The sequence below is a fragment of the Falco peregrinus genome, chromosome 8 (assembly GCF_023634155.1).
Source record: "Falco peregrinus isolate bFalPer1 chromosome 8, bFalPer1.pri, whole genome shotgun sequence".
Taxonomy (NCBI): domain Eukaryota; kingdom Metazoa; phylum Chordata; class Aves; order Falconiformes; family Falconidae; genus Falco; species Falco peregrinus.
The window spans coordinates 44,180,468-44,206,979 of NC_073728.1; the positions used below are offsets into that span (position 1 = coordinate 44,180,468).

General features: G+C 38.7%; 1 protein-coding gene across 19 annotated transcripts in view; it reads right to left on the reverse strand.

Moving 5' to 3' along the window:
* BAZ2B (bromodomain adjacent to zinc finger domain 2B) overlaps positions 1-26,512 on the reverse strand; it is a 156,774-nt gene that overhangs the window by 30,216 nt on the left and 100,046 nt on the right. For 10 of the 19 annotated variants that reach the window (XM_055811648.1, XM_055811655.1, XM_055811642.1 and 7 more), the window contains 11 exons: positions 25,206-25,266; positions 24,527-24,635; positions 24,150-24,251; positions 18,006-18,216; positions 12,825-12,917; positions 12,640-12,701; positions 8,015-8,080; positions 7,212-7,277; positions 6,487-6,531; positions 6,206-6,238; positions 4,965-5,030 (listed from right to left, as the gene is read on the reverse strand). In XM_055811648.1, coding sequence (XP_055667623.1) covers positions 4,965-5,030; positions 6,206-6,238; positions 6,487-6,531; positions 7,212-7,277; positions 8,015-8,080; positions 12,640-12,701; positions 12,825-12,917; positions 18,006-18,216; positions 24,150-24,251; positions 24,527-24,635; positions 25,206-25,266 — 914 coding nt within the window. The remainder of the gene's footprint in view (positions 1-4,964; positions 5,031-6,205; positions 6,239-6,486; positions 6,532-7,211; positions 7,278-8,014; positions 8,081-12,639; positions 12,702-12,824; positions 12,918-18,005; positions 18,217-24,149; positions 24,252-24,526; positions 24,636-25,205; positions 25,267-26,512) is intronic. The other 9 variants (XM_055811657.1, XM_055811654.1, XM_027785219.2 and 6 more) reach the window with 5 other exon arrangements.

Consider the following 26,512-nt stretch of genomic DNA (forward strand, 5'->3'; position numbering starts at 1 on the left):
CATCTTCCTCTGCACAGAGCTGAAGAGACTATACCTGGAAAAGTGTCCAGTTTTGAGCCCTCTACCTCAAAAAGGATGTGGAAAACATGGAGAGGGTAACACTGTCTTTAAAATGGAACATTGTGGGAAAATCACCTTGAGGTGAGGAATTAAGAGAAAATTGGGTCCTAACAGAAGCATAGTATCACAGAAAGCTTTTTTAGGGTAAAATACAGCTACCACCTTCAGGACAGTTGGCATGCACAGAATCTACATCACCACAGTTCCCTAAGCAACACCTCCTGCCAGCTCAGCATATGCTGATAGGAGTGACAGAGGATGGAGTAGAGACACCACGGCCATGCTCTGTCATGCTCCCTGCAGGAACGGGAACTCGATGGCACCACACAGCAGATAAGTTGCATAGCAGTTGTCGCATGAAGAACCCATGAGATGTCTGTGCCTGAGCAAAACCATTGCGGCAAAATTACTTTCCTCAGATGAAATAATCTCATCGTAACACTAACGCACACCTCCATCTCAAAGTTGCCTGCTTCCAAGGTACTACCAGACCTCACTGGGCACACAGTACCAGTTAGTAACAACAACAGGTATGACTACAGTCACTCAAGCTCCGCTTAAATGTGATGGAAATGGACTGGTCCTGGACTGAAATAAATCCGAAGGGAGGGAATTGTTGTCTAAACTCCCAGATTACCTAACTTTGATTCAGTGTTCACAAAGTTAGGTCAAGCTGACTCACTCTCTAAAGTTGTTATGAATGGACTTCTAATCAAGGTAGTCAGCCTTGGGGAGGACAAGAAACAAAGAACAGGTAGTGAAAACACCACCGTTATCTAAGTTACCCAGAAAGAAGCCTTCAAGTGAGGAAAGTTCTGGCTATGAGAGGAAACAGGATGATAAGGTGTTGCAGTCCACTGACATCAACAGAAAATTAGCTGAAAATAAGACAAAGATAACTGCGGTGACTGCGACCTCCAACTCAAATAGCTCCCTCCCCCCCCCCCCCCCCCCAAAAAAAAAGAAAAAAAAAAAAAAAAAAAAAAGAGGGCCAAACCCCACTTGAGGAGCATGTGTAGTTAGTAGAGGACTTCAGCATTGCTCTCTGAGGATGTGTGCTAATTTGCAATAGAAGCAAGAAACTTGCAGCCAATCCTGTGTATGGTGATGACTATGCAATGCCCTGTGAAGCATAAAAAGCAAGCAAAGGAGGGAGAAGTTAGGGAAGACTCCATTGTAACTTCTGGGATCAGTCAACGGGCTGAACCTGTCTTCTCCCTCACAGGGACGCCTGTTGGGTAAGAACTTTGACTTATGCATGCTAAATAACTAACCCACGCTAGCTGTTATTTTAGTTGTATGTGATTTGGTTGTATATCATTTCAAGTTTGCTTTTGCAGACAGTCCCTATCACCAGTGAGCACAAACCTTAATTTGTAATTATTAATAAAGAGTGTTATTCTGTAAACTGTTAATGTGAGTCCATTGTGGGCGCTAGCAGTTGCCAGCAGCAGGTAACACATTTAAACAAAGTGGACAGACCTGTTGAGGGGTCCCCCTAATGCTGTTGGTGTGTTGCCCTGAACGAGTTGGTTGAATTGCCCTCCAGTGCAGTGGAACTGTTCAGTGAAGGGTCCCTGTAACGGGATGCTGACAGACTGGTCGGGTACAAGGGTCTGGGTTTTCCCAGGGTGCTAAAATAGACAGATCAAGCACCTGGGGTTGAGAGGATTTCCCCCACCACTACCACCTTTTCACGTGACAAACATACTTCTTTTTCTTTTTTTAAATCAGATCTAATCCTCATTTATGGCTGTTGTGGAAAAAACATCTTCAGAATATTCAGCTCTTAGTAGCTTTATTTGCACAAGTGTAACTGTCACTACTTATCAGAATGATATAGCTCCGAAACAGAGTCCTGATTTTAGTTTATCAAAATATTATCAACAAAACTGCCATTATTTTCCTTTCCAGTTTGTATTACGGGACACCACTAGGAAGATCAGAAACAACTCAATCTAATCTTTTAACAAACATTAATCACAGAACCATACAGTATCTCAAGTTGGAAGGGACCCATAATGATGATCAATTCCAACTCCCTGCTCCTTGCAGGACTACCTAAAATCAAACCATATGACTAAAAGCATCATCCAGACATCCCTTGAACTCTGACAGGCGTGGTGCCATGCTCACTTCCCTGAGAAGCCTGTTCTGGTGATCAACCACCCTCTCAGTGAAGAACCTTTTCCTCATGTCCAATCTGAACTTCTCCTGATGCAGCTTCATTTCATTCCTTCATGTCTTGTTGCCGGTCACCAGAGAGATGACCAGCACCTCCCCTCCACTGCCCCCCTTGAGGAGGCTGTAGACTGCAATGAGGGCACCCCTCAGCCTTCTCCTTCTTCACTCCAAGGTGAACAAACCAAGTGACCTCAGCCATGCCTCCTAAGTCTTGCCCTCAAGACCCTTCACCATCTTAGTCATCCTCCTCTGGACACGCTAATAATTAGTTTGATGTCCTTCTTACACTGAGGAGCCCAAAACTTCACACAGTACTTGAGGTGGGGCCATACTAGTGTGGAGTGGGACAGTCACCTCTCTTGACCAGCTAGCTATGTGTGCTTGGGGCACTCCAGGACACAGTTGGCTCTTCTGGCTGCCAGGGCACACTGTTGACTCATATTCAACTTGCCATCATTGGTGACGTGGTCACAGTGACCAAGACAGCCACTGATTACCACTTTGCTCTCTCTATTCACAAACAAGAATTCTAGGAGGCCACCTTTCCTAGCCGGCTTAAGAGTTAACCTGAAATTCTTCCTTGCACTAAAGTATTATTCAATTTTAATTTGTTTTGCTCTGTCACTTTCATTTAAATTTATGAACACTGTCTAAGAGAAAGGTTTTAACAATGTATTTGACAACTAGATGCTATAATGATGGTTATTTTACTTCAATCTCTCAGCTATCTGCGTTTTATCTATAAAAGTCCCAAAATACAGAGATAAAAGTCTCAAGATACAGAGAAATATATAAAAAGTAAAATTAAAAAGTTAGCAATTACATAAATACACTGATAGTCCCTCTTAAGATAATATGAGGGTTAAAAATGAAGCCAGCCTCAGAATTAACATGTAAATTAGCTTATCATGGTCTAATAAAATTTTCATCCATCACACTGTACACGTCTGGTTTTATCATCATCAATGCTATTCCATCATGTACTTTTTTTTCAGATAATCTTTTTGTAACCATCTATAATGCAACATAAACTACTGTATTATTTCAAACCAATGAAGCTGAAAATGTTGGAGTTGTTTTAGCTAGTAACAATGCATTTAGTGCAGTGTACCCTGAATAAGCAGGATATGGTACACCAGTAAGATAGGCTTCTTCCTCAAGCCACCTCAGTTATGAACATAAGCAATGTGGTCACAAATGCTTTTCAAGGCAAAGACTTTTCCCTCATTTCCTTCTGCAATATTGTAATGAACTTGAGACCTCTCAACTGATTATAAGAACAAGTTCTATTACAAAACCACTATTGCATTAGCTTAAGGGCAGGGAACCTTCAGCATCTGTCATATGATAGTATGGCTAGGAGTAAAATTTAACTAGTTAAAGGCCTGATTAATCAACTCAATGAAAATATTTTGATGGATTTGGGGTTAGGCTGTGCCAATACAGACTGCAAGTGTTTCTTGAATATTTTTCCTCCCTTTAAATAAAGTGTCTAGAGTTCCTTAACTTTTAAGCAAAGTAATCATTTGGATTGTGAAGAACATTTCCATTCTGCAGTACTTTATAAGATTCAGTTGCCCAACAAACACCCAATTTAATAGCACAGAATGTGTATTTGATCTTTAACATTAACTCATAATAAGCAAATGTTATTAGGTCCTCTTGCGATAATGAAAGCAGTCACCAGAGTAAGAAGCACTCAGCACACACTGTAAGGAAAAAGGCAGCTATTTTGAAAACAGTCGTCTTTTCAGAAACAAAACAGATTTTAAAAAAATCTAGGTATTTAGATGATCAGCACCAAAAGAAGCCTGAAAATTTGGGAAGTGACACCAAGCAGGTTTTTGTCACCAGGTCAATGTCACATCAGATCAATGTGTTCAAAAAAGAAAACAAACTGAGTAACTAGATTCAGAGATGGACAAAGTAAAATGATTGTACACAAAAAGAAATACACGCATTTAGGACTTTATACTTCTCTATCTCTTGGTTCAGAATTTGTAACATATATATTTAGTAAATCAAAACAAGAAATCAAGCATCTACTTTCTGTAGTGCAGCAGTACCTTCTACTGAAGGAGAAAAAACAAAATTATTAAGGCATAATAATTCTATTTGCTTGGTTTCATTGGGGTCCAAATCTGGAATCATCTACAAAACCCCCAAGTTCTAGGAAGCCTGGACTGGAATAAGATGTGTATTTTTACCCCTGGATAACTACTGAGGAAAACCTATTCAGCAAGTCTGATGAGTCAGTATGATGAAGTCCTTACACACATGAACAATGTGAAGAAAAGTAAACAAAATTTCCTTTCCAGAAAATCCCAAGGACTCTGAAGAGGGTATGTAATTTATTGGCTTCTTGCTCAGAATCACTGAGGATGTAAGGGACCCTCTTTGAGATCATCCAGTCCCCAACCCCATGTGTGACCTGTCCCTGCCATCATCTCCCCCCCAGACAGTATCAGCTACAGCAGACTGATATCCACAACCTAACAGGCCAACCTGTGCCAGTGTTCAATCATCACCCTCCAAGTAATCAAGTTTTTCTCAAGTTTAAACAGAATTTCCTGTATTTCAATTTGTGCCTGTTGCTTCTTGTCCTGCCACTGCCATGTACCCAAATTAAATTATACATACAGGTACATCAAAGACACTGCTTTTCTATATATCTACAGAACGAAAGCATGCAAATGTCAAACTTTAAGGTTAATACTCACTTCTGCTTTCTTACGTGCTTCCATGGCTTTCATAAGCATCATGTGTTGTCTTCTCCTTTCTCGTTCCTGTTGAAGCAGGTGAGATTAGAGCAACACTAATCCATGTTTTCAAATGAGTAAAAAAGCTGAGTAACGAATTTAGCATTAATAGACAAGTCACAGTAAATACTAAATATAGGACAAGAATGGCCAAGTCTGTGCATGTTTAGTTCAGGTTTAGAAAGCAAATACAAGAACAATCAAAAGCAAAAAGGTAAAGCAATGAACATGGAGACAGTGTAAAAAAGAAGCATACAGATTTACTTATGGTCAGTTGTGATGCTCCTTCATAAGCTGGCAGAACAAAAAGCATAATGGTTGGCTGGAACAGGTCAGTTACCTTACATCTGCTATTATGGAACTTGCAATTTACTTCTTCAGTAGCCAATTCACCAGAAATTTTAAAGTGGTCATTTTCAAAAACTGCAAATACTAGTATTTTTATAACCAAGCAACAAATTAATATGATTAATTTTCTCAGCAGTAGATCTGTTTTAATCAAGCTACTGGTGGCGCATATACATATGCAATGACACTTGCATTTACTGATGCCTGTCCCTCAATAAATTATGCTGGTAACTTCAAATACATTAAGGAGCTGTATTCTAGAGCATTAAGTATGGGAGCTTTGCCTTAAAAAATGCAAAGTAAATACTGGCCCCAATAAAGGCTATGGGAACTTTACCACCTAATTCAGTGAGGCTAGGATTACATTCTAATGTTTCACTGTGTACTTGTAAAATTATGTATTTACCACTGACTGAAAGCTAATTTCCTCAGTACCTTACAAACTTAGGAAGACATCATCCTGACTTCTAAAACAGGTTAATTCAAATTGTATTTAAACTGTCTGGATTCACTCCCAGTGAATGGGACAAGACTTGCAAAAATTATCCAAGTGACTACCTATGAATTTTGTATCAATTAATCTCTAGTCCAATTTCTATTAGGACATCAGTAACAGATTTCTGGTTAAAAAACTCACTTATTTATTGCCATGTTCAATTTATACACATGTTCAAGATGTCTTTTTTTTTTTCCTGAACAGACAAGACAAGCAGATGTATGCAATGCACTGTGCTGTAAAGCCATGCAGCAGTATGTAATATGACAGCAGCCAGTGCTACATTTTATGCATTGCTATGACAACCATATCACAACCAAATCACAATGCGGTGTTAGATGTACAAAAATAAACATACCCATACCATATCTAGTCTATGCCTCTCCAACTCCTGGTAGAAAGAGTTGGCACAACATTATGAAACAGAAATCACAAAGTCATAAAACCACTTTATTATCCCCCAAAAGACCCCAATACCAAAGCAAAGCAACAAATCATAACGTGAAAGAAAATCTGTGCAGGAATCAAACTCAGAAATTTAAAAAGGGCGTATTTTGAAGATTTCCCCCACCCCCACCCCCACCATATAGCTTAAGTAATACGCCTTCTGGCTATTTGGTCAACTGAATGTATACCAACCTGGTGTTTCAGAAGAACAGCTTGCTGCCTTCGCATCTCTTTCTCCTTAAACAAAAAGCCAAAGATGTATTTAAAGTATTTATCAAAAATTACTTACCAAGCTACACATTTTTGCCACACTAAAACAGCACATCAAATTCAGTTCTTACTTCCCCACCCCCCACAAACTGACCACAGAGAAGTACACACAGTGTACGTAACAGCAAATGTATGCTTTGGGAGTTCCATGTTACAACACACCAAGACCACCAGAGCAGTAACAGAAGTACATATATAAACTGGGTTTTCCAATATTTGTAAGAGTTCTGCAGTCTTGTATTACACACAGCCTAGAAAAGACTACGCTTGTTGAGAAACAACAAAGTGTTTGGATACAGTGTGCTTAAAAGAATATTGTGAATAATGTTGTTACTGCCACAAGCATTTTAAGTCTAAGTGTCATATAAAAAAACCTCAAGGTAATGGCATACAAAAAATTACTGTCTCCCTATATAGTCATGTGTGTACATATAAACGTACATGTGTGTGTTTGTGTATGCCACACAAACTTCGCTCTGTGTATGCTTCATGTATTTATATAAACATACGTACGCATGTTAATCATATGCCATCTCTATTTACAGTTCATTACCAATGAATAATCTCCCAAATTTACTAGTTTTATATATCAACATATATTATGCGCAATAACACAGCTCTTGGTTTTGGAGCTCCTCTAAACTAACCTTTATTCGTTTTTCGGCCTCCAATAATTTGGCATTTGCTGCTTCTTCCTTCTTTTTCTTTTTTGCCTGTGCATGCAAAACAGGTCACACAACAGCGCCATCACAACCTGAAAATTATCTGACTAGGAATAAAGTTACGTGCCTTCAGAAATTCAAAACATCATCACATATCATGTACACCCCAACAGATTTCTTCCCCAGCTTGCATAATCAATCAATTCAAAATTCATTCACTTTTTAAAAATTAAGCCAGAATTTCAAGTCCCACTCAAAACTGCTTCCCCTGGCTATTACAACTAAGAAAGTAAGTATACACATAAACAATAAAATGGAAATAGCGAAGAGATTACCATTAATTTTTCCATGCACAGAGACTTGAAAACTAGCAAACTTTCTATACCAGCAAACTAGTATAGTATACCAGTATATTCTAACATACATCTAAATTTAGTATGTTAAATCCACTGTACTTCACACAGACCAGAGCATGATACTGCTTTAATATCCTATTATGGCAAACTTGCTTTCTAACAAAGGAAAGCTATGCTGTTAACTTCAGCAAATACAAGACTATTTGTGTAGGAAGCTGGGAACTTAAATGAACGTTTCCAAGATGTGGGTCACAGTTAAAATACATGTTTTTAAGAAAAATATTTTAAGACACATTTTTTAAATAGCTTTTGGAAGTCCAAGCTGTTAGAGGTGTTGCATTTAGTAACATTCCTAACTGCATGTGTGGCTATTAAAATACAACATTATTTAAAATGGCAACACAAAAATTATATTAAAGCTATTATTTTTACCTCTAAAATTTGCTGAGCTCGAAGTTCTTTCTCCATTCTGATTTGCTGGATTCGTTTAATTTTTTCCTACAAGCGGAAGAAAGTTATTTAAAAAAAAAATAATTATGAGAAAGTAAATTTACTTTTACATTTCAAAAAAATGGCCACGTTTATACACCTGTATTTCTTGTTATTAAGTCTAACACTCATTGTAGTCAATTGCTCCCATGTAACAATGTACGTTTATAATTTTTACTAGCATTGGAAGATGCCTGTACTATCCCTGAAGGAACCAACACTTTTTTATGCATAGGTGCTCATGTTTAGATTGCCATAGGTTTTTTGGGTTTTTTTAACAGCTTTAAGGGGACCAGATTAATGACAATTTAAGCAAGCTAGCACAATTAAAAATTAGCTGGCAATGGTGGAGCTATTTAGGAATGAATGTAGATGGGAGCTATGACATGAAAGACATGAGGTTTTGATGTAATCTTCCCAAACAGGAAATACAGGGTTCTGTCAAACCACTATGCCTTGGTTCTCACAGCCTTCCAGTTCATTATGGTACCATGGGCCACACAATGAATCTGAGTTCTGTGAAACCCAATGCACATACTGCCGGACTGTAACAGTCACCCATGTGCAACCTGGATAATATATTCACAATGAAGTATGCTTCAGTTTCTCCAGATTTTTAAAGCATTCAAGTAATCGATGACAAGTCTGGATGCCTTAATATGTAGTTTAGAGGACTGAATTTTATACATGCTCAACAGAAATAAGAAGAAAAGTAACCGAAACAGCAGCCATAGGCAGTACAACCCAGTGACCAGAAAGGGTCCACTACGAAGAGAAAGAACTGCCACACATTCAGCTGGACGTGCTGTACAGTTTTAGCAGCAGAAACCAGACCACGGGAAAGCCCTGCACGCTAGGAGGCCTCAACCAGAAGCCTGGGATGGAGCTCAGCCGCCTCCTCTGGAACAGCAGAGGTTTTCCAAACAGCGAGGGTAAAGCCCACCTGCACAAAAGACACTGTTTTCTCGTGAGCCGGTCCGGGACCCTAGTACATGGATCACTGTAAAATTTTACTTTCTAGAGAACACAAAGTGTTCACTTCATCAAAAAGTAACTAAAACCAAAACCAAGCCTAAGAGAAGATAAACCGAAAATATTTAACAGAAAAGGAGCAATCACAGAAGACAAAGACATACTGAATTTCCTGGAGAGTAGAGCTCCAGCAGAGATCCTCATGAGATCCTACAAACTTCAGGCAAATCCTACCAGGTCCTTAAACTGTTGAGACATCCAGCATAGGACTGCCTTATCCAGTAAATTAATTCGGGGGCCTTCTTTATACATGTTGACCTTTCATTTTCAAGCATGGACCTTACATCTGTATTATCCCCTATTATACTTCATAAATAAAACTGTACAAAAGTTGAGAGTATGTACTATACTCTCTCAATTCCACACAGGCTACACTTAATACAGAACTAACTTTTCAGCATAGATCAGAGTAAAGAAATATCTCAAAGGAGAAAAGATGTATTCTGCACATTGGAATCATGAAAATTTTGTCAGTTTTGTATCAAGAAGGAATACGGCAATGACAAAAAAGGTCTGGATTTGATGCATTCAACAATTAAGCAATTTTCGCTCCCTGCACACCTGAGAACGTAAGGACCACTTTACAATCATACAGTGATGTCAATGGATACAACTCCAGTTATCTGTCTTTCTTTAACAACTATGAATTGCCTGCAGAAGTGGAAACTTTGAAGCCATCACTACCTACAGTTCAGAACCGCTGAGGTTGGAAGGGATCTCTGGAGGTCACCTTGCCCAGGCTTCTGCTCCAGAAGGGTCATCTGCAGCCGGTTGCCCAGGATCGTGTCCAGACAGCTGTCGAAAACCCCTAAGGTGGGAGACTCCACAGCCTCCCTGGGCCACCTGTGTCACTGCTCAGTCACCCTCACGGCAGCGACAGAGTTGCCCATGTTAGGGGAAACCTCCTGTGTTCTGGTTTGTGCCCACTGCCGCTGGTCCTGTCACCGGGCACCTCTGAGCAGAGCCTGGCTCCATCCTCTCCACTCTTTGCACCCTCCCTCCCGGTGTTTACACCCATGGGTGAGATCCCCCGAGCCTCCCCTCCCTCAGGCTGAGCACTCCCAGCGCTCTCTGCCTTTCCTTGTTTAACTCTTAGATGGCAGTGACCACTTCTAGCCCACTGTCTACTACACTAACCACTTTCTTAATGGAAAATAGATCTAAACAGTTACCAACAAAGATGAATTATTATATATTCCTGGGACAGCCTGCAGTATCACCAATTTTGGTTAAGTGATTTTATTTTTTTTTAAAAAAAGTACTCTTGTTTTAATATCTGGATTTCAAAGATGTGAAAAGGCCTTTATTTTCATTGGCATTTTTAATACCTCAGGATGCCACTTACAGGCAAAATAATGAGAGATCTGGTTCTCTAGTACTATTTCAAAGTGGTGGGATGATGAGATCATATAAAGACATTGAAGCAGTCTTTATATGAAGATGGGCAATGGAACTGGGACACAAGCCTGATGGGGAGTGGCTGGGGGAGCTGGGGGGTTCAGCCTGGAGAGGAGGGGGCTCAGGGGGGCCCTGATCGCTCCCTACAGCTCCCTGGAAGGGGGCTGCAGCCAGGGGGGTCGGGCTCTGCTCCCAGGTAACAAGCGACAGGACCAGAGGGAACGGCCTCAAGTGCACCGGGGCAGGGTCAGACTGGGCATTGGGGAACATTTCTTCATGGAAAGGGTGGTCAGGCACTGGAACAGGCTGCCCAGGGGGTGGTGGGGTCAGCGTCCCTGGGGGTATTTAAAAGACACATAGATGCAGTGCTGAGAGACATGCTTCAGTGGTGCGCTTGGCTGCGCGAGGTTTGACTCAGTATTAAAGGTCTTTTCCAACCTAAACAATTCTACAATTCTATTACTTCATCCTTATTAGTTGTTCTCTGAGATTTAACAAAAACACAAATTGGATCAAATAAAGGCATGTTTTGGTTTGCCAGTTTCTGAATCTGAATTCTAGGTGTGAAGCTTCTAGAGAGATCTAAATGTAACTTCGCTGGAAAATAAAATTACTCAACAGAGCCTAACGTAACAGGTTGATAAGGTGTAACTAGAGCTCCAAAAAAAAAATACCTAAGCCATCTTTAGAAAAAAACACAACCAATAATATAAACAGAAACCAGTCTTGAGACTACAGTGAAGACACTTCAACAGCGAAGAAACATTTCCACTGCAACAGAGTTCAGCATTATCCTGTACGAAAGCCATGAGGTATTTTAAAGCAGGAAGTTATGAAATGTCCTGATAATCTGATGCACTGACTGCAGGGCAAGCCAAACCTGGAATCCTCTCTTCCCATGTCCAACTTCACAATTTTATTTAGAGCTAAAAATACACTTCACAAAGCAAACACATATATCATCAAGTGCAAATACTTGTAGAATTTCATGGAGATTTCAGTAAAAGTTTCTATCACAAATAAAAGGTATTGGTTTTAATAGTAAATATTCATCCTTTCCATCTTCACATACCCCTTTTATTTAAGCATCTATAAATACAACTATAATAAGAACATGAACATTAAATAATATAAAACAGTTAATTCAAACAATATTTAGACGTTCCTTTAAAAAATAATTAAAAAAACATACGTACTATCTGTACTATGCAAACACATACTAATTCAACAGTAGTACAGGTTGAATTGGCCTACTGAAGTCAGCTTGTCCTGCTTTTAGAAGGTTCTTTATATAGTTAATTCTCCGCCACTGTTAAGAGGGTAAAAACCTAAAGCAATAATGCTACTCAACACAAAAGATGTCTATCCACTGAAAGCTAAAAACATGTCCTTTGACTGCTATCAGATGAAGTATTTAATTGCTGAACTCTGCAGTAAGTTTCATACTGAACAGAATGAATATAAACACCAACCACACAAATATATTTTTGGATGCAATTTATTCCCTTTTAAAAATTTTCAGATTCCCAACGTAACTTTTCACTAACTCGCTAAAATCGGTTGTTAAAACAATGTAAAAGCCTGCTTCCATAAGTAACTTCATTTGGTGAAGTTTATATGGGCTCACTTTTATTGTTAAGTATTTGTTATGACAGTATTTAACATTACTTGTATGTTTTAAAAAAACCAATTAATTCACTGGCATACTGAGACACAACTCTTCATACACAGCTTAAAACCAGTGTCAGCCAGCCAGAATAACTGAAGAAGCTAATTACACTATTCCAGTAATTGCGTAAACAGAGATAACACTGTGGGTTGGGGTTTTTTTTTCCCCCACAGAACCAAATAACGGAAGACCGCATCACCATACTTTAGTAGCACTTCTAAAATTTCTTACTGATACTGGCAAGCAACTAAAGGTTGGGTGGCTTAAATCAACACAGACAAAACTGTGATGTCCTACCACTATGAACAACTATAGAGTTTAGAATTTTAAGTAATATACACCGTGTGATCTTTAAAACTAGACTTAAACTTCCACTTTGTAATCAGCCCACTTAATAATTAAAATACCACAAATTCAGTAATGCAAAACATAATTTAAAGATCTTATCCAGCAATCATATAAAGTTTACCTGCTGCTTCATTATCTTCATCTGCTCCTTTTGCTTTCGCTTCTCCTCAGCTGCCATAATAGCTAACAAACAAAAGCAAACAAAAAATTAGTACCAGCAGAACATGACAAGAGACAGGTAATTTTTCATAAGTAATTTTCATAATAACCTGCTAGCATGCACAAACTTTCACAAGTAGTACTTACCTTGCTGTTTTTTTGCTTCTTTGGCAGCTCGAGCTTGTTCCTGCTTCTGGAGTTTTCTCAGTAGCTTTATTTGTGCTGCTTGCCTAGCTATTTCTGTTGAAAAAAGAAAATATTAAGTTCAGAAAACCAGTGCTGTCCAACAATAAAGACAGAGGTTCATATTCCAGACATCTGCATGATGTAAAGATAGAGAAAACAATGGATTTGTTTTGCACCCATTTGACAGCTTTTCACCATCAACTACCTTTAGTGGCACCTCATCTATCAGTAACTATATCTACAGCACAAACAAACATGGATCCTTTCTACATTTCTGGAGGAACAAATTATCTATTAAGTGATAGCATCAGGCCAATAATGCTTCATTTAAAAACTAATTTCTTCTTTCTTTTTAAAACAGAAAACACTTGTATCTCAGTACTAAATCAACATTTTATTCAGAAAGCATGGAACTACTGTTTTCCTTGTAAGTCACACCATGTAATTATCTAAATCTTTCTTAACAATGCAGTAAGAGCACACCCATCTGGGTCACACTTCACTTTACTGTGGCTGCCTACAGCCAGCCACTGTTCCGGTAATTAGCAGCTTCCTGAATTATTCTACTATTTTAAGTGAGAATATTCATGGAATTTGGACGAACTGTGCATGGACACACTGATGTAAGACAGCTGTAGGCTGTTGTGCAGTGACCAAGACACAGGCAGACATGGAAAATCCACGTATAGATAAGACGACGCTGTAGATAGCAAGGGCAGTATAAATAGGTACATGACAAACAGGGCCAAGGGGAAACCATACTGAAGAAGTCACACCTTAACTGAAACAGAACCAGTAGCTGGAAATTAGAATTTACATTACAGAGAACTTAAAACTATGAACTATGGAAAGGCCGACAAATGCAGAGGACCGCTTAGTCTGAGTTGACACAATCCATGAGGAGGATGTAGTTAATGCTCAGCACGTGTTGGAAACAGACAGGAAACAAACACCTATACTGCAAAAAACAGGAACCACAAATCAGACCACCTGCAGTTTCCATTCAACTAGCAAGTGCTGCATTGAGCAAATGCAGCTTCTAAAGGGCTTCTAAATCAAGCCAACAAATCTAAGAAGAAATTAGGGAAACTAGAATTCTTGGTATCAAATTATAACCTAGATGTAATGGACAACTCAAGCCATTAGAAGTATAATTAATAATACACAGTGTTGGCAGGTACCAATGTTACAGGAGTATCAGAATGAGATGTACAGGCAAAAGACCAGCTTTCTATGCAAAATGCATTGTCAAGTCACAGAGCATTAAAAAAAATGATGATGAAGAGCTATCTATATAGTCTGTTTGGTGGAACCCCTGAAGCTGTACAAAAGTAGTCTTCAAGCAAGCAACTTAGAAGCAGTTCAAAAGAATGTATAAAGTCCAGGTAAACACTCAGCTACATTTAAAAAAGGGAAAAGGTAGTCCACACGTGCCTCTTCAGAAAAGGAGGCCTTCATAGGAAAATGGTGAGCATGTAAAAAATTTAAAGCTTGTTCAAGTAACAACAGGAAAGACTATGACACACCGAACTTAAAGAGTGAGTCAGGCTAAAAAAAGTAATTTGAAGAGCACCTTGCAAAGGATGCCTAAGCAAACAGTAAAAGATCTCTACACACATCACAACAGAAAGCCAGAAATGCAATCAGTGGGACCTAACAACAAACAGGATAGAGAAAAGAACCTCCAAAAGACAAAGGTTACTGAATTCCTTGTGTCAGTCTCTACTGCTGATGACGTTGGGTAGATTCCCCTACTCTACAACAGAGAGGTCGAAAAGCTAGATTAATTCTGGGTAAACATAAAAGAAGCATTACATCAAGAAGGTAAGTCAGATGTTAACAGATCACCAGGATGTGGCTGACTAAGCTGAGAAATCTGAAGGAACACTAACATGAAGACACAGAGACACTGGTCTTTGGTCTTAGTGTTTACCATATTATTAACAACAGTCACTGTATCACAGGATTGGTGACTTATCAACAACAAAAAAGGAGGGGGGGCTCTAACAGAAGCCTTGGAAAGATCAGATCAATTAGTCTGATTTTTCTTTCCTTTTGAGGTGTCGGAGTCTTACTGCATGTTATGTCTTATATATACTGAGTACATTATACAATACCATCATTTCAGGCAGTCAGCATGGCTTTTAGAAAGGGAAGTGTGCCATTAGCAAGTAGATAAAGCGAAGCTAATGGGCATAACATTGGAAGTTTCAGACAGTTTCTGACTAGGTTCTAAGTCAAACATTATTAATAAAACTAAGCTGTTATGTCACTAAAGGAAAGCTTCACAGACTGAAAACTCTTTAAATGATAGTAAGCAAAGGGCAGAGATCAGCAGCCACCTTTTGTGACAAAGGAACTTAGTAGAGAGTTTCTTCTCAAATCAATATTAGAACCAGCTTTATTTAATTTTATTTTTTTTTTTCCATCAATGAAACCTGTAAAGGGGACTGCAAAGTTAAATCCCAAAACGTCAACATGCTATTTAGCATTCTGGAAATTCCAAGGCTGTGCTGACAAGGAACTCTGGAAGAGCCCGGCAAAACAGTGGGCAAAGGTAGCAGAACAGCTTCATCAAGATAAACATAAGGTAATACATCTAGAAAAGAAAGTCTGGAATTAGATGACACAGAATCAAAGGGATTGAACAACTACCGTCTGAGAAAAGACTGAAAATACTTGGGCTCTGCAGTTTGAACAGTAAAAGACTACGGACAGAGAGGATCAAGGTCTGCAAAATCATCAATACCCTGGTTTCAGCTGCAATACAGTTAATTTTCTTCTTAGTAGCTGGTGCACTGCTATGTTTTGGATTTAGTATGAAAGTAACGGTGAGAACACATGGATGTTTTGGTTGTACCTACGTTCTGCTTCCTCTAAATCAAGGACTTCTCCAGTTTCCCATGCCCTGTCAGCAAGTAGGTGAACAGGAGGAAGCTGGGAGGGGACACAGCCAGAACAGCTGACTCCAACTAGCCCAAGGGGCCTTCCGCATCATAGAATGTCGCTCAGTGACATCTGGGGGGAGCTGGCCAGGAGGGGTCAATCATTGCTTGGGGACTTGCTGGGCATCAGCAGGGGGTGAACTCTACTGTGTATCACTTGGGTTTTATTCTTCTCTCTTTCTCTCTCTTTTTCATTACAGTTATTATATTTCATCGTTATTATATTTCAATTATTAAATTGTTCTTCCATCAACCCACAAGTTTTACCTTTTTTTTCCCCCAGTTCTCCTCGCCATCCCGCTAGGGGTGGGGTGGGGAACTGAGGGAGTGGCTGCATGGTGCTTACTTGCCAGATGGGCTTAAACCATGACAATCAAGGTGGTGGACAACATACACTGGAGAACTGTTATTCCCCAAAGCCCATCATAATGGAACTAGGGAACACCCACTGACAGCAACAGAAGATCATTTTTTAAAAATTAAAATAGTCCAGTAGTTAGCAGACTTCTGGAGCTTGTTGCCATAGAAGGCTGGCAGAGCAAACATTGTCATGAGGTTAAAAACCAAACAACAGGCTAATTCATGGGCAACAGTTCCATAAGCAGAAAATAAATGCAGGAAGAAAACGTGCTCTGTGACATCACTCATAAAGCACCTCAGGATGCCATGGTGCATGTATGAGGACATAAAAGGACCAAGAAGCCATCAGGTTCAACTGCTTTCTCCAAGCAGCATCTCCTATAGCCACTACTGGAGGAAGAGCTCTTCACCCAGTAAACCCCCAGGCTGAGCCACTGAGACATTTCTTATGTTCTCATGAGGGGGAAAAAAGCAGCAAAAGTACCTTAGGTAGATACGAACACACGTAACTCCAAATATTATACATTCTGAATCTTCTTGTTTATACAGACCGTAAGTGTTTGTTAATTCTATTAAATGCTACAGTGTGTGGTGGGAAAATACACATGGGAGAGTGCTCCCTTAATGCCTACCCCTTACAGAGACTGATTCAGGGAAAGGAAAGATACAAAGTGCAGCAAAATGGCTTAATGACTAGGGCTTATCTTTTCTCACCGACAAGAAAAGACTTCTGGAATCAGTTACCGTGTCTCAACAATAAATACACAGCCTCTCCACAAATGCTATGATGCTTCAGCAGTTGAAACAGTTTCCTAATTCTCAGACTGAACAAAAGGGGGGTGGCGACTTTTTACACAAGTAAAATAGCTGTGTAACACTGTAAGACATACCATGTCCTAAGGTATTTCTCAAATTGTGTTCTCTCTGTCCCCGTGCTCAAAGAATTATCACTGCATGCCTTAAATACATTTGTACAGAAGAGCACGCTTTTCAGGCAACAAGGGAAAAAGATGCAAAGAATCACACCAAGGCAAATATTAAACGCACACATACTGTTAGCAAGGACTTTATGCAAAATACAAGATAGCTACCCAAACATGCCCATGGTCAGTACATGAAAGAACAGTTAAGTCTTAAGTTAAAAGAAACATCTTGACTCCTGCCTGGACTGTAAGAATTCTTCATATTTTATTAGATGCAATCAGAAAATATGATACAGTTATGGACTAAAGAACTGGAATTCAAAAGTTGTGTACCTGATGTTTAATTAAAACCAGGCCCTCATGCTTTTAATATACAGTAGTACCTGATATCATGAAAGTTCTTTTGTTCACATTGGTACTACTTATTACAGGAACCTATTCAGTCTTACAGGAATTTAAATCTTGTCACCATCAGGGATTTCACAAGAAAAGCATTTTCCCTGGAACAGCCAAAAGCTTCACAGAAATGCTAACTTCCAGGGTTCTCAATTTCCAGGTCTACCGTTTTTTGAGCTGATACAGGAGGAAACAAAAACCTGCTGACTTTTGCTAATTTAAAAAATACATCAGTGGTAAGCAGGTTATTGGGTGTCTGCTTTTTAAAATTTTATACATCTAAATGAAGTAACTATAGAGTAAGCTCCCAGACACACATTTACACACACACTTCTTCCTTTGATTCATATATAAATTTACTGATCTTGAAAGAGGCTTCAATAAAAGCCTGTGACAAATCTCCAAAACAAAATGTTGTATGCTAACAACCCAGTGAAACACATCACTCCTCTTTAGAAGAAACATTAACTCCATATACAGATACCCTCTGTTCGTGAAAACAGTAACATACTTCTTACCTTGAGCCTGGAGCTTTCTTAAAAGCTTTGCGTTGGTGTTGTCTAGAAATTCAGTGCTACCAACATTCGGAGGTCGGCCTTTGCGTCGTCTCATTCTTGACTCCTCTCTAGAGTGCTGTCTGTCTGGATTTGGTGGTCGCCCTCTACGCCCTTCCATAGCTCTGATACGGGGAATGACTTCCTCTTCCTTCAGAAGACACCACTGCACACCCTTTTAATTGACACATTTCACAGACAGGTATTATAAACACAGATTTAAAAAAGGAAAAATAAAGCTCAGACACTTGAGAACATGAACATCAAGAGATTTCCTTTCCAAATAAGATACACATATAAAATATGTGAGAGCTGTGATGTACTATTTGGGTAGTACAATGTTTTCAGGATGCACAGAAGCTATATAGTATTAGCTTATGACTACGAACTTTTGCAAATAGTACTACTACACAAGATTTTGAAGACTATTCAGTGACATTCACAGTTACTACCTAGCAGGTGTATCACTACTGTGTTGTTACTTTAAGTATTTCTGACCAAATCAAATTGCTCAACCCTTTTTAAAAGGTGAAACAGATTCTTCCTTATTATGTAAACTCATAACTACTCTGCTTTCACATAATGCACTGCTCCACATGAATGAAAAAATGTGTCAAACTATGAGTCACTGTTTTCAACTGTTAGTGTTTACAGAAATTTTGATACCCATAGCAAGCAAATGCAGTAGTGCATTTTCACATAGTGCTTTCTGAGGTGTTCTAGATCTCAACTGAGTTGGAAAAACACAGACTCATTTTAAAGTTTTATTTAGGACAATTTAGCTCTCCCCTCACCCACTGCAAGATAATTAATTTTTGTACCAACTTGAAGTAATCAAAGTTTATAAACTTTAAGAATCCATCTATCTGACCTAAAAGTTACGTTAACTATATTCTCTAACTAAACAAAGTATGCAGCAATACATTCAACCCTTTCTTTTTCACTATCACTACTGTTTTTATGTGGAATCTCAAAAACAAATATTGAAGTAATTTGTAAATACCAATACCCAAGTTAGTCCTCACAGAGAAACAGCTTTTCTGTAACTGATAAAAAGTGGCTTACTGCATCTACTGAGCAGAACAGGAACACGGTCTACCTGATCCTGTTTGATGGAACATGAGTATTTCAAAACTGTAACATCTTTTACCACTTTCCCAAGTTTTTGAAAAATTCGCGGGAAAAGTGTATGCTAACTATCCCCTTCAGAAATTACTTACTCCATAATTTGTCTTAAAAAGGCTTGTAAAAGACTTTGAAAATGACTACTAAAGCAAGAATAAAAGTTGGTAACGTATAAAACACAGTAATCAAATACCTGTTCAGAAAAAACACATACATGTTACCAAAGTTTTCACATTTACATGTACATAAATACTGAAATCAAATTTGCTGTATCATAACATACATTCTTATTTGCTTATTCTGAATATTTATCTTTTAATTTCTTCTGCTCATTCTTCATAATTACAAATGCTTAATATAGGATTTGACAAAAGAAATGGCATTTTGCTAATGAAACACTCAGATTCCAAGGAAGCTATCAATATCTGCAAAGATACCTTTTTTGAACTTTGAACCACTCCCATGTAAGACTATCCCAAGAGTACATCTCACACTCAAGTTTGCAGACATTCCACAGGGCTTTGTTATTAGATATGTTCCTAAAACCAAGCTGTTCAGAATCACAGCCGTATCACTATACGTACAATACATCATCACTGTGGACTTTTTAATCCAAAATAGTTACCTCTACCACTTAAACAGAAGTTAATTCAGCTTCTACCTTTAAGAGTACTGCTTAGGCATACACATTCATTTCACTGTCTAGTTCCTGATTTACCATTTATCACAGGTGCAGTTTGTTGTGCAATATTAAGCTAGATTTAATACTGTACTTATCATCTACACCAACCTCCAACCTAGGAAATCTTACTCCATAAACCACAAGCGCCAGAGGGTTGCGGGGGGTGGAACAGAATTCAAAGAAAGGGAGGAGAAGCAGCTATATATAGCTCAAGAAGTACCTTAGGTACTGCAATGGAGATACGGAGATTGCTCTCGCATATTCTATGGTCAATGTTACTACAGACAACAAATACACCGAAGAGAAAGAGGGTTACAAGAGACCATGGATGTATATTACATTTTCCTAACGCTTCCCAAAAGAGAAACCAGAGGCCATCAAATGAAGCTAGTAGCAAGTCCAATAAGCAGAAGGAAGATGGTGTTTCAAGGAATGGAGAGAAGACTGTCTAATATTCTGCCAAAGGACACTGTGGATCCAACAAGTTTCCACAAGTTTATAGAGCGAACAAGACAAAACTTGTCCAGAACAGAACCGTTAAGGGTTAAGCAAGAGTTAATTAACATCTGTATTTTGTGTTCAGATATCTTAAAATCTGACCCAAAATATATTTCTGCTAAAGTAATGCACAATCTAATATTCTGTGGATTTCCAATATTCCAAAGATAAAAATATGGGTATTGTGCCCCAACAGAGGAGAATCAGGGGCTCCCATAAAATCTAAGCTTCACCACACGAACATTAGACGAAAAAATGTGAATAACATTTTGAAATGTTGTGGTTTATTGTTTAAACTAATCAAAATAAGAACTTAATTAAATTTCTCACCTTCAGGCATCTACCATCTATTGCAATACTGTACTATAATCAGGACATTTGCCAAAGACACACCAGGTAGCTATGCACTGAAGCAGAACCAAGTTCAATGCCCGTTATTATCCAAACCGATGAAGAAAACCACAGGTACTTTGCAAGAAGCAGACATGCTCATTCATTTCAGTGTAGATTTGTGAGAAAAAGTTAACAGAAGCTTTCTAAAGTGAATTCCAGAATTCAGAATAGGACAAACAGTTTCTAGAAGAGGAAGCAAATAATTACTACTATATTACAAACACATGTAACAGCTGATTTTATAGTTGGCTGTTCTGTATAGTATTACTATTGCGCCTGTAATGAACATTTTAGACTTCTTTCTCACAGAGTAAGTCTCTTAAGTACACAACAGTAAGCTTAAGAATTGGCTTAAAAGGTAGACTTCATGACTTATAAAGATGCTCTGTGTGTATGTTCTGAGGTAGCACTGTATTTGGACACTCTGAGAAAGACTAATTTACATCAGAAGTTATTCACACTAAATTGATGGAGAAAAGTAGTTTAAGCACTTTCCTCCCTTCCCAGGCAAGTATTCAGACTCATTGGGGAAAAAAAAAAAAAGTTATTTTCATAGCTTCATACAAAATCTTACTGGGAAAAAAAAATTCAGGCCATGTTTAACATGACTTAACGATTACTCCCAGAGAGCTATATCCAGGTTAAAAAGTCTGTATTTTGCCCTTGTTGATACTTCATCTTCAACTAAAATAGATCTCACTGGAACTGCATGAAGAGTCAAGTTTTCTTTTAACTACATAATGACCCTGCGAAGGAAAGGCAGAGAGCGCTGGGAGTGCTCAGCCTGAGGGAGGGGAGGCTCGGGGGATCTCACCCATGGGTGTAAACACCGGGAGGGAGGGTGCAAAGAGTGGAGAGGATGGAGCCAGGCTCTGCTCAGAGGTGCCCGGTGACAGGACCAGCGGCAGTGGGCACAAACCAGAACACAGGAGGTTCCCCCTAACATGGGCAACTCTGTCGCTGCCGTGAGGGTGACTGAGCAGTGACACAGGTGGCCCAGGGAGGCTGTGGAGTCTCCCACCTTAGGGGTTTTCGACAGCTGTCTGGACACGATCCTGGGCAACCGGCTGCAGATGACCCTTCTGGAGCAGAAGCCTGGGCAAGGTGACCTCCAGAGATCCCTTCCAACCTCAGCGGTTCTGTGATTGATACTCTTGCTGTTATGTATTAATCAAAGCCAGCAAGACACAATCTTAGGGCACAGCACAGTATCACTCCACAACACTCTCTTCTACCTACTACTTGCTGCAGTATTCCTACCTAGATTACTTGAACTCACAAGGATCCATACCCTCTCCATAACCCCAAATAACATTCACACTAGTGTTTCAAAACCACAGCAGTTTAAAGGCTCCAGGTCCTGTCACTGAATTTCCACATTTGCCAAACTTCATTCTCCTCACCCTGCCTTCCGTGGTTCACTTGTGCCAGATATACTTCTTTAAAGCAGTTAATCACCGCTTTCAATAATCTGCCATATCTGACTGTACCCGGAGACAGAAACACAGGTGCTATCAGACCCAAATGTATTTTTGGCTTGCTATAGGTAATTCTTCAATGTAATTGGTTTAGCCCTTAGGTAATTTTCTTTACATCTTGTTCCACCTTTGAACTTTGTGAAACTTACCCAATCACTCTGTATGCATGTTGCATGTCTCAAAAGATGACAGAAATATATAACAAAGAAAGGAAAGAGTAACCATGAAAGGCTACACGGAATAATTCAAATTACAGGAAAACCAGTAATAAAATTCCTGGCATTACCTCCAAACATCCATGATGATATGTTTATCACATACTGTTTTGAAGCTGGACAACTAAAAAAAATTCAGTAAAAAGGGTGCAAATTCTCTTCATGAAGTACCAGTATCACATATTGTTCTACCAAGTACATGTTATCAGCCTGAGTGTAGCTCCACTGTTTAAATTAAAATCTCATTGAAATTTTCACACACAAAATGTAAATGTTTTAGCACACCTGAAGCAGCAGCCTTTGCCCCCTTCCCCCTGCCTGCCCCACCAAAAACTTTTCCCTTGTCTAACCAAGTCTCAGTGGAACCTACCATAAACTATACAAGCGGAAACTACAGCAAGATTGTGTACATCAACTTCATGTTCTTATTGCCAACTGTGCCTACAGAAACCCGCCCCTCCCGATGCCTTCATTCTCAAGTGTTCAGTATCAAAAAAGGGCAAAAGCTGCAAAACACCTCATGAATGAAAGAGGAGAAAGAGATAACTAGAAAAGGGGACAAGACTAATGAAGGAATAGAATAGATGGGCACAGGCACAAAAAAGGTGACAGAGTAAAAAGACAGCAGATACCCTGACATTATTGTGCTCACAGCGTAAGGAATTATTTCAATCAAGCCATTCAGGCACATAATGAAGTTCACAACTACGTGAACTTGTAATTGTTGATTTATGAAGGCCAAACATGAAGAGGATTTAGCGATGCTTTACCCTGAAAGCCAGGAATCAGGAAGCACCACCTAGAAGCAGCTGCTTACTATGAACTCAGTCTTCATTGCTTTTAAATTTATACTATTTAAATGTTACGTATTTCTACAGGGTATCACATGGACATAAGACTTAACTAGAGCCTGAATTTAAGACTGCCGAGAGCCCGATGTCTGTCCACCTTCCTGTAGTAGCATATTCAGTATACTTATCTTTTAAAGAAGCAAACATATTCAATTACAGAAGTCCAAAATTTTTCATGCACATCCTGAAGAAGTGGCAACATGACCAGAATACAGTTACAAAGTATGGCACAAACATAATATTCATTTCCTTAAAATTCTAATTTTATACTTATCCTTGTGTGGTTTATCCTCACAAAGTCTAACAGTTCTACCACTGTAAAGCATAACTAGTATAAATCAGCTTTTCTTCCCAGAAAAAGCTCATGCTTTAGGAAGCTTAAGACTGTATTCTGGATACAGAAATCACTTCTATATAAACACGGATTTTGTGTGTGTGTATATATATAATGCATATGAATACATGAAAAGAGTGTGATTTAACGCATACACAAACTACTATCAAAGTTATGTTTATACAGTAAAGGAAGAAGTAAGAGCTCTAGTCAGAAATATCTAAATACTGACTAAGATAAAACATGTAGCTCAGAGTTCTTTTGTACTAGACAAATCCAAGTTTCGAGCTGATCATAAAGCATGCTGAGCTCCTGCAACCTCCTAATAAAATCACTGAGAGGAGCAGTTTTCAGCACTGCCCAGGATCAAGCTCTCAGCATCTCAATATAACTACTATTAAGAAATACGCACAATTTTTAGAAAGAATTAGCTAAGAACAGGCAATGCTTCCGTTTGTAGCAAAAATTACTTCAACTAAATTTAAGTTAAGGTTCCTTGGATCAAAGACTTTACTTTTTAAAAAGTGGATACCTGCGGTCCATCTCTGGCTTCATAGAAGTCACCCACTCCTATTTTTGCACTGAAGCTGAAATTGTCCCTTGAGATATCCATTATTCCATTTCTGCTGAGATACTGAAAAAATCACATATTTTTCCACTTCAGCTTGTAAACAATTACAACTCAGCTTTGATGTACAGCTAACTTAGTGAGTGTAATGTTTTGCATATTCTATCAAAGGGATATGCATTTATAGGAGATCAAATCAGCAACAGGCTGAGATACATTATGCCTCATATCACAGGATGTTTTGAAATAAGTATCTTTATTGGAGGGAAAAAAATGACATTTCTTAATTGTAAGCATGCTTAGTAGCATTAGAACACAGATGTTAAAAAAAATTAATGTACCTTTACTACTTCAGGATACTGTCTCAGCTTCTTTCCACAAGGTGCAAAATATGCCACTTCTCCTTGAAGACGACCACCGAAGTTTCTTATTCGGGTTTCTCTTTGCCAACTAGAGTAATAAGAAATAGTTGCACACAATAATACACTTTTTAAAAAGTAATGTAAATTTAAGATTTTTACATAAAAGGAAAAAGGCACAGAACTAAAATGTAACAAGAGTATCATAAATCAGATAGGCAAACCCAGAAACGGTTATTATCCAAAATTGTTATTAAATTGTTGTTAAAGTTGTTATTGTCCAAACTGACTATATAAGGATTTACTGGAATCAAGTTACTTCAGATATTACCAGATTTAAAATGGCTTAGAACTACATTTCATGGAGTTATTTGGAGTCTATACTGGCTCAGATCTAACCATCAGGATTAATTTCCAGCGGCAAAACTGCTAAGAGAAAGGTCATGGTTGTAAAAGAGCAAATCTAATGCACAAAAATTAACCTATGAAGTATGCTAACACTTTTAAAGAGCTCCACAGTCACTCTCAGCTGGAAATCTGAATTGTTCAATCCCTTTCCTCAGTATTCAGCCTCAAATTCTTTTCAACAGTCATTTCTCTACAAACTGACTTTTGAAATATTATTTCCCTTGAAGGAATAGCAAGTATATACACAACCTACCCATATTCAAGAGGAACACGCAACTCCCGTTCATCTGTTACTCGTCGTCTTTTTGAAATACCTAAAACAAAATTTCTGATTAACACCTAAGAGAATTTGCAAAATGAAAACATGTTCCTCAAATATACTTTTTATTCCTACATCCCTAAACCAAAAGATAATTCATTTCTACACTCTAACCATTACACACCTCAACTACCAAGAAAATTAATGTAACTATTATCCCCCTGAAAAACATTTTCCTCTAAGCTTCCTTTAACAACATCTTCTAAAATTGTAAACAGAAGAAAACCTAATTATGCCATACTGAACTGTTTGCCTTGTTTGGCTCTCAGATATTGCTAAAATAATTCCTTGCACACCTGTTTTTCTATTGTAGACCATATTTAAATTTTTTCAGTACAGAAGAAGAAAATGAAAACACTCTTTACTTTAAAAATCCATACAGTATAACAGGCTTAGCCTTCAAAGAACACTGCATGTAGACTGCAGTCAACTGCCAAATGCAGAAAATTTTCAGGATTATTCCAGCTTTTCAAAGTTCAAACAGATGTTGTGTTTGGTGCTAGTCATGAGACTGAATCGATAATATGATAGAGGCAACCACCAAACACAGGGTTTAGAGTGCCAAAGGCTGATACTTTTCTCAGGCCCCTCTGAGCATGCTGCAGGACAGGAGCTGTGTACATAGACAAGCTTTTGGAAGATAGGTTTCTCAAGAAAGGTAGTTTGGACCTTGTGTAAACAATGTGACATATCTCCTTCCCTGTGGAAATGGACATGAGAGAGCATCGTCTGCTCAAAACTTGCTCCAATCTCTTACAGTCCGAAGGAGTATCATACTGGGCCAATGGCGCAATGGCACAGGTTTCCAGCTGAGATGCCTGCATGATCTGGAAGCAACTGCCTAGAGTTCCCTCCAGAAAGCACTGCAGAATTGCCCACGCTTGAATGGCAAGCTTCTTGGACATGTCTGCACTCTTAAACTACCATGACTGTTATCTTACTTTTAATAGTCACAGTGGAGGGAGGGAGATTGCTTGTCCAAATACAATGAATCGAAAAGATGAGTTGTGCAGTGACAAACAGGTACTAAGAAGAGACAAAAGACCTCTTCAGGGAGGGACTAGCTTTAGCTAAAATGGACACAAAAATACTTTAATTGTATGACTGAAGAAGTCCTACATCTAAATCATGGACTCAAAATTAGTTTATTCTACCTCCCACCTATATAAACAGACAAAAATCCACTATCAGCCTTTTCAAAATACCTTAAAATCAACACAGATTCCTGAGGAAAAATATCA